The sequence below is a fragment of the Rhagoletis pomonella genome, unplaced genomic scaffold (assembly GCF_013731165.1).
Source record: "Rhagoletis pomonella isolate Grant_MI unplaced genomic scaffold, Rhpom_1.0 Rhpom_scaffold_03547, whole genome shotgun sequence".
NCBI classification, from domain to species: domain Eukaryota; kingdom Metazoa; phylum Arthropoda; class Insecta; order Diptera; family Tephritidae; genus Rhagoletis; species Rhagoletis pomonella.
The window spans coordinates 3,607-21,135 of NW_023462099.1; the positions used below are offsets into that span (position 1 = coordinate 3,607).

The following is a 17,529-nucleotide window of genomic DNA, read 5'->3' on the forward strand; positions in this document are numbered from 1 at the left end:
CTTTCTTTACCAGCACGTTTCTCGTTTTTCGATTTGAGGAAGTTTTGTGCAGATTGATCAAAAAATTATCTAACTTTTCCTTAAAACTCTCTGTTTCGTTTACATTAGCGACGCTATGAGTAAATTCATTGAAATCTTCTTCCAAAAAGGCTCAGACTGCAATTTAGAAGTACAGTTTCAAGCTTTTTGTTAATTGCAGTCACAACGGCATTTTACAAAAATCATACTTCAAAATTCATAAACATATTCTTAATATCAATTCGATATTTCAAAATTTTCGGGACGTCAAAAACACCGGGATTCCGGTATCCCGGGATTGGCACCCCTAGTTTATACCCATATTGCGATATTTAATTTACCTTAGCAAAGAAATTAAATTAAAACAGGTGACAATCTCCAAAAAAATATTTCTGGCGGTAAGTCTTCTTAAACCTCTTTCTTTTGACTGCCATATTGCAATCTTTACTTTACCTTATCAATTTACCTAAACTGAAATTTTAAAACAGGTGGCAATTATCTAATTTTTGTCTCTCTATATTTTATGCTAGACCTCTAGCAATACATCGCTGAAAACTGCATTCAATTCCATGCATTAGTTTTCGAGTGATGCGCGTACAAACATACAGACAGACACAAAAAAATTTTTAAACAGTTTTGATTTGGCTTCTATTGCTCTAATAAAGACTCCCCATGTTAATTTTTTTTAAGTATTTATCTATAACGTACCTCTAGGCATTTTATTACATGTATAGATGAGTTCAGCTCAATAACAACTTTCCAACCATCAGCACTCTGCAACGGTGAAAATGGACAAATCTGCACAAATGTACAAATCGTGTGATCCTTGCTTAAGATGTGTTTTATTTTAACAATGTATAAGGTTAGGACAATTAAAATATACACGTGCGGGCCTGGGCTTTTTTTAGTGGCCATGCCCATATCTGCTCCGTACTATTTGCATACAAAATTATTCCGATTGATCCAAATCTAAATTTTGCACACATTGTATACTGAGCTTTTTCAAAGCACATTTTGATGATTTTGAGTATATTGGAAAATCTTACTTTACAGAAAATAAATATTTTAAATAAAAAAAATAAATATCAATTATTTTTAGGTGGAAATATGTGGCATATTTACGGTGACCATAAATATTGATTCAAAATGAAGGACAATTTTTCAAAAATATGCCTACATATATTTACGTAGTATAAAAATATCAAAAGAGTATTTATGATTCTAAATTCTTAATACATTTTAAACTTTAAAATGATATCGATATTAATCTTTTTTATACATGAATATTTATGAAAGTATAGTAAAACATATTATAATTACAATGGCTTACTCGAAAAGTGAAAATCTTTAAAAGATTATTTTATAGCCAAATTTTGAGTCGTTCAAAACGAAAACAATACCCCTTTTTTTGGTACTTTTCGCAGTTATTTGTCAAAAATCGACGTCATGAATCGACGTAAACGACGAGTTACAAAGTGCCCTTTACAAAAATATATAATTTGTGCAGATTGCGCTCCATAGCATCTACATTTCTAATCCGATTTTCATTATCTTTGGCTCACAATTTACTGTAATGATATATCTTCTTTATCGAATTTTTAAAGTAATGAAAAAAAAATAATCAAATGAAGCTGCGTATTTGATTGAAAATCTCACTTTTTTCGACTTTGACGACGAAATGCAAATGGTCGCCTGTGGCACTAATAATTTTCATTGAAGTCGCCACAAGTCATATATTTTGGTAAGAGGCACATCAATACCCTTCGAGCTGTAAGTCGTTTACGTTGATTGCGAGATTTTTCCATGAGATATTGAAGAAAAGCTACGAAAAGTACCGAAAAGCACTTTTTTCAAAAAATCCATCCATTGTCCGATAATTTTAAAATAACGAATAAAATGCGGGACAAATGCAGGACACTTGGAATAAATTAGTACATTTTCAGATTTTTTAGGTTTGAAAAACTACGCAGGACCTACCTTTGAAAAACAGTACGGGTCTGCAAAAAACATAACGGATGGTCACCGTAGGCATATTGAATGATTATACTGTACGGAAAATCTAAAGGTTTAAATGACACAAGAAAAACGCCGAAATATGGAAACCAAATCTTGCGTCGTAGAATACTAATCTGTATACGGTTTTTCTGAATCGGGTTATTTCACCAAGATATTTTCATGTAAAGTTGGTATTGTGAATAAAAAGAGAGTTAAACTTTAACAAAAATCGACGGTTGAATATAAAAGCTGTGAATGGTCTTATTAAAATACGCAATGGTTTTTTTTCTGAAATATGAGCTGGAAGTAATCTTACTCATACACTTGGCTTATTGGTTAATTAAAAATTTTTACCTTGTAATATTTTTAATTTTTTTTTCTACTCACAATGTAAACTTATGTAAAATGGATATATTTTGAGAAAATTAATTGGTCTAGAAAAACGGTATACACATCGGTAATCTACGTCCCAACGTTAAGTTTAATTGCCTCGGCGATTTTTTGTATAATTTAAGCATCCCCAAAGTGAAATTTACAAATAACTTATATACGCACAATTTTTGAATTTTTGTTTTATGTTTTTGCATAAAAATTCGATGTGTACATAGTTATTACACTCCTCTGGAAAAATTGCGATGAATAAATTTGCATGGACAAATTCTAACTGTCGACCTTGACACTAAGTATGAACAGTTTTATTATAATCTTTGTAAATTATTTGCAAAGAGGACCGTATTATCGCATCACTTTCCGCCACAAAACCTTCTAAATTCAGCCACAAGAACCAAAAGGCTAAAACGTAAAAAGTGTATGTTGTGAAGCGATCTAGAATATATAATCTGCGCAGCATTCTTCTCGCCTTTGGAATAGTCGCTTCATCCTCGCCAAGTATGTATGTTCGCATGCCAATTATATATCCACGTATGTATTGTTCCCAATTTACTTGACTTAGTGACGTATCAAACAGCTCCTGATCAGTCTGATTTAAGTTATCGCTTAAACGTTGAAAATGGTCGTTGCGAAAGTCCCAGTCTTTAGTGGTGTAGTACTGTAATAAGTTAAGACCTGTTGATATCTTGTTTTGTACATGTATCATACTGAAACAAATAAAACATGTTTTTACATTTAATCTAAAGGATATGAGTTATAAAATTTACTTACAAGGGTTTTCGTCCAAAAATTGTCAAGAAAAAATCTATGAGATATGCTGGAATATAATGAAAGAAAATCACGCAGAAAAGATGATGATAGTAGCTCTTCTTTATTGATCCATCTGGGTACCACAATGCATAACTTAGCGGGAACTCATAGAAAAATCGTTTTCCAGTCTCGATGCTTTCACCCCAAGAAAAAAGTTCTTTCTTTGAAATACAGAGATTGTAGAATTCAATGGATTCTTTTTCTTTTGATTTACTACGGTTGTATCCTGCTACCAGCATCCCGTTGATGGCTTTATCCACTGGTATAACTGTCGATGAGTATTGGGGGTTGCAGTGCATTGAGCGAATAATGCCTCGTGCTGCTCCAATCATTAGACCGGTTGGCCCGTTAATGCCTTCTATCCAACCGGGCAGAGGTTCTTTGATAGCAGCGGTAACTGATTGTACATAGTATAAAAGCAATAAAATAGAGTTATATATTTATGAAAAGGGTGTTTTATTTTTTATTTTTTTACAAATTTGTACAATAGTTAATTATTAAACAAGCAAATGATCAGCAGCGCTAGCAACAAGGACCTTCGGATGTTTTAAGTCTACCTGACATAAAAGGAATATGCATTTCAGTTATTACGAAGTTTTTCCATTTGGGTTAGATCTGTACTCTCGATCCATTGTTTGCATTACAGTACGTGATATTATTATATCTTTACCTAATGTGACCGACCGTACTACTTTCGGGACTATATTTCTCTTTTTGAATCGTTGTACATTGTACTGTAAAGTCAAATGTACATATTTTTCGCAATATTTTGTATTACCTTTTAAGTCGATTTTTTTTTTAACTGATTCGAAAAATTCTAAAAGGATATCTCAGTTAAAAAGGGTAGGCATAGATCAACACCTTGATTCAATAATAGAAAGTTTTTGTAATAAAACAGTCTTCTCGCTCCCACACATAAAATCGACTCCTTTACTTGTGCTGAATGTTGCTCACTCTACAGTTTCTAGTTATATTAGTAGTAAATATACCTTGGCATCACCTTCGTTTGCGTAATTTTCTGGAACAAGTCTAGAATTGCGACCGTTTAACTATAAAATAACCAAAAGCGCCGATTGATAGAACTTTTTACGCTGATTTCAACGATACCAAATTTATTTGGCGCGGGTAAAAAACAAAGAAAATATAAGAGGTTTATTTGCTTTGTTTATTTATATTTTTTATTATCACTTAATTCTTAAAACCCAAAATTAGATCATGATAAAATATGTATATCGAATTAAAGATATTAGCATGTACTTTCTAAATAATATTTTTTTTTTACCATTAATCATGCAGTTTCTTCTAAAAAAGGTTATTTCATGAAAAAATAACATTAGTTCGTTTTTGAGTGGTTTTGGTTAAATATAGAAAAAACAATTTCAGTTATGTATATCAGCTGAAAGATAAATTGATTATTTTTATGGTGACGTTATTAGTTTTTAATCGGTTATGTGGTTCATAAGATATTAATATTTAAAAAAATCAAATAATTCAACTTTAACCTTCTAAAACGTCTTTATAGTTTACCTGCGCTTAATAATTTTGGCATGGTTGAAATGAGTCTAAAAAGTTCTATTGACCTGCATTTTTCGTTTTTGGATAGCTGAACGGTCGGTATTCCCTTTCGTATTTGTTCCAGGAAATGACGAATAACTTAAATTAAAAATCTGTATTTTTGCGTATTGTTTGGTATTTCCATTAAAAAAAACCAAATATATTGCAAATTCACATAGAATTAAAAATACAAATTTTACTTCTAATTGTATACTTTGCGCACCTTTTAGTACCTTTTTACTACCGTTTTCGCAAAAGGCGATCACATTCTTCCCCTTTCTCCTACTTCCAAAATACAAATCTAGATAAAGGAGTGTCAGATTTACAAATTACATAGCCTTGTGTTATTGAATCATGCGATCGGTCGTAGGAAAAAAAGTGGCACAAACGCAGAAAAAGTGGTGTTATTGAATTTTCAATAACCGGAATAAAAGAAAGTGTGTAAAGAATATAAAATTTATTGATTTGCAGAGAATTTCAGTGTAATGTGGCTTTATTTCTTTTTTTTCATAGCAAAATGGCACCGAAAGCTCCTCTTTCCGAGTCAGAAAGGAAAATTGCTCTCAAATTGAAGAAGGAAGGCAAAACTATAAGAGATATAGCAAAAATTATGTGCAGAAGTAAGAAAACAATTCACAAGTTTTTGAAAAATCCACATGGTTTACCAAATAAACCGCGATTGGGCCGCCCGCCAAACATTGATGAAAGGACCAAGCGTCAAATTAAGCGTTTAGCGGTGAATAAATCCCTGAGTTCTGCCAAATAAAAGCTCAACTCTCTCTTGAGGTGACAAAATGTCGAGTTAAACCAATTTTAAGTTCAGACGATAACGTTAGATATGAAAAAATGTTGCCTGGACCACAGCTCAAGCAAAGCCACAAGCAAGCAAGACTACAGTTTGCTGAAAAATATAAGTTCTGGTTGCATGAATGGGATAACGTTATTTTTAGCGACGAGAAAAAATTTAACTTAGATGGACCCGATGGTAAAATGAAGTATTGGAGAGATATTCGCCGAGAGAGACAGACATGCCATGCAAGAAACTTTGGAGATGGCTCATTGATGGTATGGGCAGCATTTGGATATCAACAAGAATGAATTCCCAAATGTATGTTGAACTCCTCGACAATGTATTAATCAATTTTGGTGAAACTTTTTGGGGAAACGAATGGATTTACCAACAGGACAATGCCGCTATTCATGTTTCTAACATGACGAAAACGTTCTTTGAGACTCGAAACATAGAACTTTTGCAATGGCCAGCCCGCAGTCCGGATTTGAATCCCATGGAAAATCTGTGGGGACTACTTTCAAGCAACGTCTATAAAAATGGGCCCAATGGGTCATTATTGGGCTTAAAAAGGGCCATAATTGAAGAGTGGTCGAAAGTTAGCGAGTCTGCGCTTCAAAATCTTATTTCTTCAATGCCACGTCGTTTGAGTGAAGTTATAGCTAAGCAAGGAAGTAACACACACTACTAATTATATTACATTCACTACCAGTGTCATTTTTTTTTTTGTTTGTACCACTTATTATTTCCTTCGGGGTAAATACAATTTTGTTCTTTAGGTTTTAAACTTAATAATTAATAAAGTTTTTTTTACAATTCCGTATTATTATTCGATTGTTTTTAAAATAAAATAAAACTAATGAAATGCGTCCATTATTCTTTTGTGAAATGTTCAAAAGTGATTTGTACCACGTTTTATTTCCCCCAGGTATGATAAATAAAGAAAAATATTACCAATTTCGGTAAAAAATAGCAATGCGGCAACACTGCATGTGTTACATATGTACATACATACGTACGAGGACAAACAGCTGATTCCATACGGAAGGTGCGATCAGTATCGCTCTTTCCTTAAGCAAATGACGTTTGGCGAAACTTAACGAAATTTGATATTAAGCACATTATAGTTTCAGAATAGGATTTATGTGTATTCGCACGCTTGCATATTCATATTATAGTTAGCCCTTTAGATTTAACTCTCGTATGAATGTTAACAATCAAATAGTAGGGCGCGTGCGCGTTAACCGATGGTAGTAGCTAGCCGTGGGTAACACAGTGCGGCGCCGCGCCATTGCGCTGATACCGAGAGCTGAGTTACTGGCGCCGATACCGATTTTCCCAACTCTGTGACGCAATGGCGCCAGCAACACCGGAACACTAACAACACCGGGCGGCGCAAAGAACCAGCAAAGAACACACAAAAGCGAAGTGTCACTTGTAAAATGTGCAGCACAAGGCGAATTTTTACAAGGTGGTGTTGCTAAAATTAGCCGCGGTCCTTCTGAATGTGAAAATTATGTGTTTGTTGTATTTTTGGGTTTTGAACTTGGCTCGTTTTAGCCCAACCGATACCACCTTGTATTAATTCACCTTAGTTTAACACCGGAACACTGACAACACCGGGTGTCGCAAAGAACCAGCAAAGAACACCCGAAATAGAAGTGTCTCTTGTAAAATGTCCAGCACAGCTAGAATTCGTCGCGGTCCTTCTGAATGTGAAAATGATGGGTTTGTTGTATTTTTGGGTTTTGAACTTGGGTATACTTGAGTTTTTTCTCAACCGATATCACCTTGAATTAATTCACTTTGGTGCAGCGTGCAGCAACAAAGGAAATGAGCTTTAGCCTGAAGAGGCGCAATTGCGCCAACACACTGTGCTGATTCCGACAGTGGCGCTGGAGTTAGTGTGTCAGCGCCAAAAAATTTGCGCCGTTACCCAGGCCTAGTAGTAGCTGAACTGTCTATTAATTTGCCGCGAGGATGGTAGGCGACCGTGCGCCCTCGGTAATAATTTTCGGAGTCGCTTCGACTCCGCACAGCGATGGCCAACGGATGCGCGCACGGCCGCTGAATTACGTTTTAAGCGGCGGCTTAAACATAGGTGAATATCGACTAACTGAATGTCGCCAGCTTTTAATCAAATTTAACTCCTTGGTTATGATTACTTCCATTCTTGCGAAGGCTGATGTGTGTGGTTCGCTCCGTGTCCAATTCGGAAAAGGAAAAATACTTTCCTAGCCTGGTGGTATGTGACCACCGATTCTTTTATCGTATGTCAGTGTGGGCGTTTTCATAGTGGCAATGTCAATTCGTGTATATACCGATATGATGGTTGTGTCTTGGACAAACATTGGTTACGTACATTCATCTGGCAATCCCGCCCCTTTTGAAGTTTCGCTTTGGCAGGTTTGTTATGTTTACATTTCTCATGATTGTTCTTATATCTATTATTTGGCCACTAAAAATAATAGATCAAAGAATTATTTCGTATTTTTGCGAGTGCAGACGTGCAACAATTTTAGTCAGAGCAAGTGATGCACACACCGTATTCTTCCAAAATTGTATGAAAGTTATAGCGCTTTTCACATTTGTTTGAGTTATTGTCAATGAGAAAAAAACGCGCTGGAGTTAATGCATTGTTTGACTTTGCAGTCATTCACGTTACCGCGAGTGCACTTTATTTTATAATTTTGTTAAGCCCTGCAATATTTAAAACAGCTCCGTTCGAGGACAAAGATCATCAACTAATTTCTTTTAATTCTTATTGAAAAGTATGAGGCAAAAAATGTGTGTATGTACGAATGTATAAAAAATTACAATACATAACTGGTTATTTATATCTTTTTTGAATGTGTTACATCGTAAGAAAAGGCAAACTCAAAGGACCAATATCTCATTGTTTGGTTAACACTAACTGCAGGTTAAATATCTTTATCGACGTGATCGACTCCATAACATATAACAAGGAGTCGATAACGGCGATAACTATATATGTAATACTTCTATATTGCTGGTACATTTAAGGAATATTCCCCAACATCAGATTAACGACATATTGAAAGAAATATCTGATAAGAAAATCTGCTGAAAATGACAATTTTACTTTTCAAAATTCAGCAACGGTTGAACAAATTCTTATTGAAAAACAATTCATATGAAAAATTAACAAAAAATACAATTTTTGTAAATATATGAGAAACGCTGCGGATGCTGGTGGTGGCAGAGGATAAAAATATTCGTTAGAGAAGAACTTGGCATCAGTTGGCATTTTCAATTGGCGTCAATTAGCATAGAATGGAATCGAATAGCGTGCTTTATTGGATTCGGCCAACATATAAAATACCATACGCATTAGGCGATTTTCCAGGCAATTTTAGAGACGATTAGTTGAATCAAAAGTTGGCTGCACCCCAACTTCATTGGAACCGTTTAGTTGAAAGGCCGTTCACACCAGGCGATTTTTGCTTTCGACTAAAAGTTGCTTGTAAAATCGCCTCATGCGAACACCGTATTAGGAAAAAATCTTATATTTTCTAAATTTTCAAATTTCCAAAAACGAAGAGCCGTAACCGCTAAAATAATGTATATATTTTTTTTTAACTTAGTTTTTGATGCAGGTGCTTTAAGAGCATTTATGCATTAAACTTAAATTTTTAAAAAAGTTCGCTCACTTTATTTTCGATATTCATCGCGGCTTGAAGGAAATTTGAGACCGTCAAATTTGTGTTTGTTTGTTGAATTACCTGAACCGCCCCTGTTATGATATGGCATTTCATTTTATGTCGTAGTTTTCAAATACACACGTATACTTCTACAATCAAAAAAATTTTCATAGGCTGTCTTTCTTTGATTTCGAATTGAAAACTCATTGCGATCATATTGTAATAGCAATATAGAGTATATAGTATAGTATAGTAGTATAGTATAGTATTACATACCAGGGATGTTGCGAATATTATTCCGAAATAAAAGTCCTTTCCGGATAATAAACCAACCGCTCATCCAAATTAAACAAGCTTGGTATCAAATGAAAGAGGACTTACATAGCAGGGTTGTTGCGAATATTATTCCGAAATAAAAGTCCTTTCCGGATAATAAACAAACCGCTTATCCAAATTAAACAAGTTTGGTACGAAATTAAAGAGGACATTAATATATTTTTAACTGAAATGTCTAAATGAGGAAGGCCAGATATTTAAAAATATTTAAATTTAAAAAAATATAAATTAAGATCGTTCGTTATCTCTGTTTAAAAGCTATTTCATTCCTCTTTCATATGATATCAAATTTGTTTAATTTGGACAGGCGGTTTGTTTATTATCCGGAAAGGACTTTTATTTCGGAATAATATTCGCAACAACCCTGTTACATAGCTTTAAAACGGAAATGTCTAAACGAGGAAAGGCACATATTGAAAAGTATTTCAATAAAAAATGCGAATTTCTTTAGTATTAAATTAAAAAGAAAACTATAAATAGAGGTCGTTCGTTATTTCCGTTTAAAAGCTACTTCAGTCCTCTTTCATATGATACCCAATTTGTTTAATTTGGAAAGGCGGTTTGTTTATTATCCGGAAAGGACTTTTATTTCGGAATAATATTCGCAACAACCCTGTTACATACATATATGGCGATAACGATGTTTAACCTGTAGTTAATGTTAACCAGGCATTGAGATACTGGCCCTAGGGGCCCTTTGCACCATTGTCTGGCTTAATACTAATAGCTCACTTATACATACTTAGCGTTGCATGAGAGTTGTTACATAGGAAATCTGTTAAATGAGATTTTCGTGTAAGCGGTTACCCAATGCACAGAATTACATACATATGTCTACTTGATTTGTTGGGTTTTGACTTCTACGTAAAATGGCATAGCAGTGCAAAGTATGCATAACTGAGCTATAAAGGCTCGCATAACCATTTGTACCAGTGCAACAAAAATTTAACTTAAGAAAATGTGAAGCAAAATCTAAACTCAACAGATCGCTAAGTTTTTAAAAGTTCTGCTAGTTTATGGGTAATGAAACACACACAAAATACATACAAAGTACATATGAAATTACAGTTTAAAGTTTATGCGAAGTTATGCGAAGTACCAGACCATAAGGGCCGTATGTTATACATGTTATATTTATGCATGTTATCGAAAACGTCGATAATTGTGTTTAACTGGGAGGTAGTGATAATAGACACTGAACAACCGGCCTTAACTGGAGGTACATCCTTCTGTTAAGCACATCGAGTGCTTTATAGATCACATGTTATAGGCTGGGCGTCGATAACGTCGATAGCGATGTTTAATGCGAAGTATGCATAATCAGACCTTAAAAAGCAAGCTCTGTTCCATAAATTTAAATAAATTTTTTTTATCCTATATGTAGAAGGTGTCTGGTTCTGATACATGCATATAACAACCAGGTTATATTAATATTCAAGTTCTTACCTATTGATGGTCTAGTAATAACTATGGGTAAGTTCTTTCCATATCTACATATTAAATCTTCAGTAAGGGCCTTGCTGTATGCATATGTGTTCGGAAGTCCATTCAGCAGTCTAAAGAAGAGATTAAATTTAATTTACATTTATCTTGATGAATTTTATATATTTTTTTATTTTATGACTTAGGCCCACTTGCCGAAAATCCAGACTTAAATATATAAGTAAGAGTTAAATATATAATATATATGGCCCAGAGTTAAGTAACCCGAGGGATTTCTAAATTAAGTAGGCACCACTCTCTCTTTTTTGACGTTTGTTTTGATTGTTTCCGTTTATTAATTGAAATTGAATATGAAATTGCAAATACAAACAGAAAAGCTAAAGAATATGACAAATCTTAAATAAAATGATATTTCATTGCTCTGCAAATTGGCCAGCGACATTTCTTCACTGCATACGCTTGGTGCATTTGAATGGCATATATTTTTCACACGAGACTGACCGAAACCTCAGAGATGAAGGCGGAAAAAATTAATATATGCATATGCATGTACACATGTATGCACGTTTGACTGCATCACTCTCCATAAAAAAAAAAAAAAATCGGCACTGTTTTTCCATTGGAATTATAAAATCTGTTATATTTTAAGACGTCCACCAAAATATTTCGGAAAAATATTAAGATTTAAGCGAGCTGGACCGATTTGAAAATACCTCCAAAAATGGAGTTTTTTTTATGAATAAAAATAGTTTATTAAAGATGGGTTTTTTTGAAAAAGTCCCCTCAAATGACAAAACGGTTTAAGCTTAAAAAATTTACATAAAATTAGATTGGTATCAGAAAAACTTGAATAACTGAACCTAAGCTCACCCTTTTTATTTCTTTGCTAATAAGCTCATTCAAAGGATGAAAGAGAAAGGTAGGATGAACGAACATCATTCAAAGTTGAATTAAGATGTGTTGGTATTTGAAAAAATTGTATTTTTGCAAATAAGTACAAATAGTGTGAAAATACCTTACTACCGAGATCCCATAACTCTAAATCAGAATAGTTTTGGCACAGTTATTTGAAAAGATTTTTAAATATGCAGATTTTTTAAGCCTAATCTGTTTTGTCATCTGATGGGACCTTTTTCAAAAAGTTCTTTAAGAAACTATTTTTATTCATAAAAAACTCCATTTTTGGAGGTATTTTCAAATCGGCCCAGCTTGCTTAAATCTTAATATTTTTCCGATATATTCTGGTGAACGTCTTAAAATATAAGAGATTTTGTAATCCCGGCGGAAAAACCGCAACTTTTTTTGGTGATGCATTCTAACGTACATATGTATGTGTTCAAAAATATTTGTTTACACCAAATATTTTTTATTCTTGTTACTGACAGAATTGACATATGTAGAGTTAGCAAGTTAACCTTCGGAAATTGCTGGGCTAAATATTTAACGATTTAACTCTAATTTTACTCCTAACTATTGATTGTGCAAGATGTCTGTAAAGTTGGCATACGGTATGACGCAAAATTAAAAAAAAAAAGTTGTTCTGAGTAGCCTTCCAATAGTTCTAGAGTTCTTGAAAATGAAAAAAAAAGTTCTGGATATTTTCACAAAAATAAATTGATTTGAAAATTGGGTATGCCAGATTCACGCAGCATACGACATGTGGCAAAAAGGCTATTGAAAAGTAGTTCTGAGCGCTTTTCAATAGTTCTAGGGTTTCTGAGAAGGAGAAAGAAAGTTCTGCAAAATTACGCCGAAAAAAACACTTTTTTCGAAAAAGTCGAAAAAGTTGAATTTTATGAAACAAAAATAAAAAATTAATCTGTTCTGAGTAGCTTTTCAATAGTTCTAAAGTTCCTGAGAAGGAGAAAGAAAGTTCTGCAAAATGAGGTCGAAAATACAGTTTTTTTCAAAAATTTAACTTTTTCGACTTTTTCGAAAAAAGTGTTTTTCGGCGTAATTTTGCAGAACTTTGTTTCTCCTTCTCAGGAACTCTAGAACTATTGAAAAGCTACTCAGAACAGATAAAATATTTAATTTTTTTCAAAAATTAAACTTTTTCGACTTCTTCGAAAAAAGTGTTTTTTCGGCGTAATTTTGCAGAACTTTCTTTCTCCTTCTCAGGAACTCTAGAACTATTGAAAAGCTACTCAGAACAGATTAAATTTTTTATTGTTTTCAAAAATTTAGCATTTTAGATTTTTTCGAAAAAAGTTTTTTTTCGGCGTAATTTTGCAGGACTTTCTTTCTCCTTCTCAGTAGCTCTAGAACTATTGAAAAGCTACTCAGAACAGGTTTAATTTTTATTTTTTTTTTCAAAATTTTAACATTTTCGACTTTTTTAGAAAAAAGTGTTTTTTCGACGTAATTTTGCAGAACTTTTTTTTCCTTTTCAGGAACTGTAGAACTATTGAAAAGCTGCTCAGAACAACTTTTTATTTGCCTTTTTGCCACATGTCGTATGCTGCGTGAATCTGGTATACCCAATTTTCAAATTAGTTTTTTTTTGTGAACATATCCATAACTTTTTTCCCCTTTTCAAGAACTCTAGAACTATTGGAAGGCTACTCAGAACAACTTTTTTTTTTCGTTTTGCGTCATACCGTATGCCAACTTCCCAGACATTTGTGCAAGCCAATATATCAATTTAACCGGTAAACTTCGAGTTAAATAGATAACCTGCTGTTCTGCAAGTGGGCGAAAAATTAACTGCGGGCATGATATTGATTAAAAAGTAGTACTTGTACATATATGTAACGTATACGCCCCGGAACACTTATTGCCACTTATAGCCATACCCAATCAGCTAACACATTTATAAGCACGTCTTAGCAATTTGGACTACTTGGCGACTTACTAGTTTTATTACTGTAGATTTGTTCATTTTGCCAAGACAAATATTATTTAAATTAAATAATTAAAATAAAAAAATCTTATAATTTTAAAAATTACAAAATAAATGGTGGAACCTTTTCGAACTTCAGATATATGTATGATGTACTTCATGCTAACCTCCATTGCCTCTTATATGAACATTCTATTTGAAAACTATCCAAATTTCGATAATAAAAAAATGCGTAATTTGGGTAAATTTTCGCCTAAACAAATGTTTGAAGGCTAAACTTGTTTACATACTTCATTTATTTTTTAATATTCTTGTTTCTGGAACTGTATTGATTGTTATAAATGCAAGAAGAATGCTATAGAGTTTCTTATGGCGAGAGAAGGTAGTGATACTAAAATTAACAAACTGTGCGTCGCTGTGAACTGGTAATTTCTATAGTGCGAGAGGAAAGCGACAAGGTATTGCAATCATTTTATAAAAGACTAGAAGACCCGTCGAACTTCGTCCCGCCCAAAATTTGTATATATTTTATTGAAACTTTTTGGTCAAACATTTTCACCAACAATTCACGTTGACGATTTTCATTGGCACATTTGTCTGCTAACATTAAGGTTTGGTGGTCATTTGCCGCTTTAAATAACTTAAGGAAAGTGTTATATCCGTTCTTGAAATTCTCCAGTTTTGCGGCATTTCATAGCACGGTTATTCGCAAAGCGAAATACATTTTTTCCTCTTCACTCCCTGGCGGCAACAATGACCCGGTTCTCCCGGTGAATGTCCTAGAAGCTTTACAGTATAGTAGGTGGCAATTTCAAAATGGGTGCGAATCATTGTTCTACAGAAATGCAATATACATATACTTATTTTAGACGAAATACCTTAAAAGTTTGAACGCATAATAATATTGGAAAATCACATTCATTGGGCCAATTGCAACGCAGGAGCGTTCGAAATACTCAATGGTGCAACAGGTCGATTTAATCTGACCTTCACGGCCCCTTTTCTCACTTGGCTATTTTTAGTAATAGCTCGACTTCAGCACCACTTGCAGGACGTTTTTGCAATAGTATTGCATACATATTTAAAACATTAGCCAAATCGGATCATAAATAAGATTTTTAGTAATAACTCAACTACAGCGCCAACTGTCGGATTAAATTGTGAAACTAAACCATCCAGAAACCCACTCAAATACACAAAAAGTTTCGTTAAAATCCGTACAACCATCTTGGAGGATTTCACTCACAAACACACCTACAGAACAATAAAAAGATTCATTCAAAGATAGCTAAAGGTTGGTACGTTTGTAGGTCTCACACTCCCTTTTCAAATAGCCCAAATTTTCTCCATGCGTATGGGCTTGATTTCAACTACATAAATATCTCCATACGAAGTTCTAGTACTGTAACATGAATACTTTCAGAGATATGCAGTATAAAAATTCGATTTATATGGGAGGTGCCACGCCCCCCTTTCCAACAGCTGCCCTCTTTCTTCATGAGTATGCGATTGATTTCGTATATCTCCATACCAAGTTCCAGAACTCTACCATGAACACTTCCAAAGAGAGGCAGTGTGAAAAATGGAAGATGCCACGCCCCCTTTTCCAATAGTTCCAATTTTTCTCCAAGAGTATGCGATTTATTTCGTACATCTCCATACAAAACTCTAGAACTCTACCAAAAAATTTCCAGAGATAAGCAGTATGAAAAATTTGGTTTGTATGGGAGATGTCACACCCCTTTTTACAATAGCTAAAATTTTTCTCCAAGGGTATGCGATTGATTTCGTATATCTCCATACCAATTTACAAAACTCTACCATGCACACTTTCAGAGATATGTAGCATGAGAAATTCGGTTTGTATGGGAAGTGTCACACCCCCTTTACATATAGATTTTTTTCAGTCTAAAACCATCCTTGGGACACGTGCGGCAGGTGGCAGTTTCAAAAAAATCGGTTCAGCCGCTCTTGAGCCTTGCGAAAACAAAGAAACGGCTTTCTAAATATATATTAGTTGAGATATATTATATATTATAATTATATTTTGATATGGTCGTTACTTAAAGCTATTTATATTCGAAATTCCATGAAAATTGTAAAACAGGAATCTATAAGCTTATCCAGGCAAAAAGCTACCTACGTACCGAATTTTAAGCAAATCGGACCATAAATACGATTACTTCGAACAGATCGGTCCCTGGTCCACTTCTCGGAAAAAATTGATCATATATGCTAATACATGCTAAAAAGCTACCTGCGCACCGAATTTTAAGCAAATCGGACCGTAAATTCGATTTTATCGAATAGATCGGTCCCTGGACCACTTCCCCGAAAAAATGGGTCATATATGCTAAAAAGTGAGATTTTATGAACATTTTTGAGCAAAAATGCGAGGAAATTCGCGTCCAATATTTGTGATTTGTTAAAAAAGGTGAAATAAAATTATTTGAAGAACAGACTCACGCCACATGCAAAAATATATTGCAAATTCGCAATCGGCTACACTGATATAAAATTGCCTTGGAATAGTAGTGAACAACAAATATGTACCATCAAAGCTGCTACCATCGATTTACGGCTTTGAGTAAAAAGTACAGCGAGGAATTCAAGAAGTTAACTGCTCCAGAATCAAGGCAACACATATTTAAATTTTTGTAAAATGTTTTATATGATTTTATATATAATTGTAAATAATATTTTCCTAAGCTTCCATACGGGCTTACTTTAAGGGAGCGGATTCCTAAATACCAAGTTTTGGTTATTTTTCTTTCGTTTATTTAATGTTTATTATTATTTTTTCAATGTATAGTGCATGGATCCACTCTATAATTTGTATGTTATCAGCAGGGAACGGATTTTTAGGACCTAAAAACCTATAAAAAAGGCAAAATAAAATAACGAAATAAGCTGGAAAAGGCAAAATAAAATAGCGAAAAAGGCAGGAAAAGGCACTAGGTACTGCTAAAAAGGCAAAAAAAGGCAAAACAAAATAGCGAAAAAGGCAGGAAAAGGCGCTAGGTATTGCAAAAAAAGCAAAATAAGGCACTAAAAAAAGACAGAAAATACGAAGAATAATCAAAAAGTACATTTATTTTAGAAATTATTTTATTACAAGTAAAAAGAGAAAAACTATGAACTAGTTTCATTATATGAAAAATTTGTACTTTGAATCTTTGACTATTTTATCCCTTCGAGTTTCTAACTCATAAAACTTTAATCTGTATAGTTGTAGTAACATTGAACCACAAGATGCATTTTGAAGTTTTCTGGCAGCATTTTCATTCGTTTTTCGCGAAAAAAAGCCTTGAATGTACTAAATGTGCGCTCGACGTAAGTTGATACAAGTGGAGCCCAATTTAAATATGGAACGTTTGAAAAGTTCATATTATCAGGAATAAGGGCGTTTTCCTCGCCCTTTACCATTTTATCCACATCCCTTATTGTCTCCAAGCCTACGTTAGCTGAGAAAACGGCTTTGAATTTTTCCAACACCAATTTGGCAAGAGGTATCTGCGCTTCTAAATATAAGCTGCATGGGCATGTGTATATTTTTTTAATCTTAACAAAAAAATTTTAAATGCTATAATCACTTTTTTAAAGGTAGAAAAGGCAAAAAAAGGCAAATATCTTAAAAAAGGCAAAAAAAAGGCAACATCCAATGTGTATAACAGGGAAAGCTAAATCGT

The 17,529-nt window shown here is 33.7% G+C and overlaps 1 protein-coding gene across 1 annotated transcript; it reads right to left on the reverse strand.

Moving 5' to 3' along the window:
* Window positions 1–2,671: 2,671 nt before the first annotated feature.
* Window positions 2,672–11,111, reverse strand: LOC118754204 (putative fatty acyl-CoA reductase CG5065; the record flags this gene model as incomplete). The annotated part of the gene is given in 3 exon segments (XM_036489069.1): window positions 2,672–3,110; window positions 3,175–3,610; window positions 11,002–11,111. Coding segments are annotated over 3 exon segments (964 nt in total), but the record flags the coding sequence as incomplete, so codon positions are not given.
* Window positions 11,112–17,529: the final 6,418 nt, after the last annotated feature.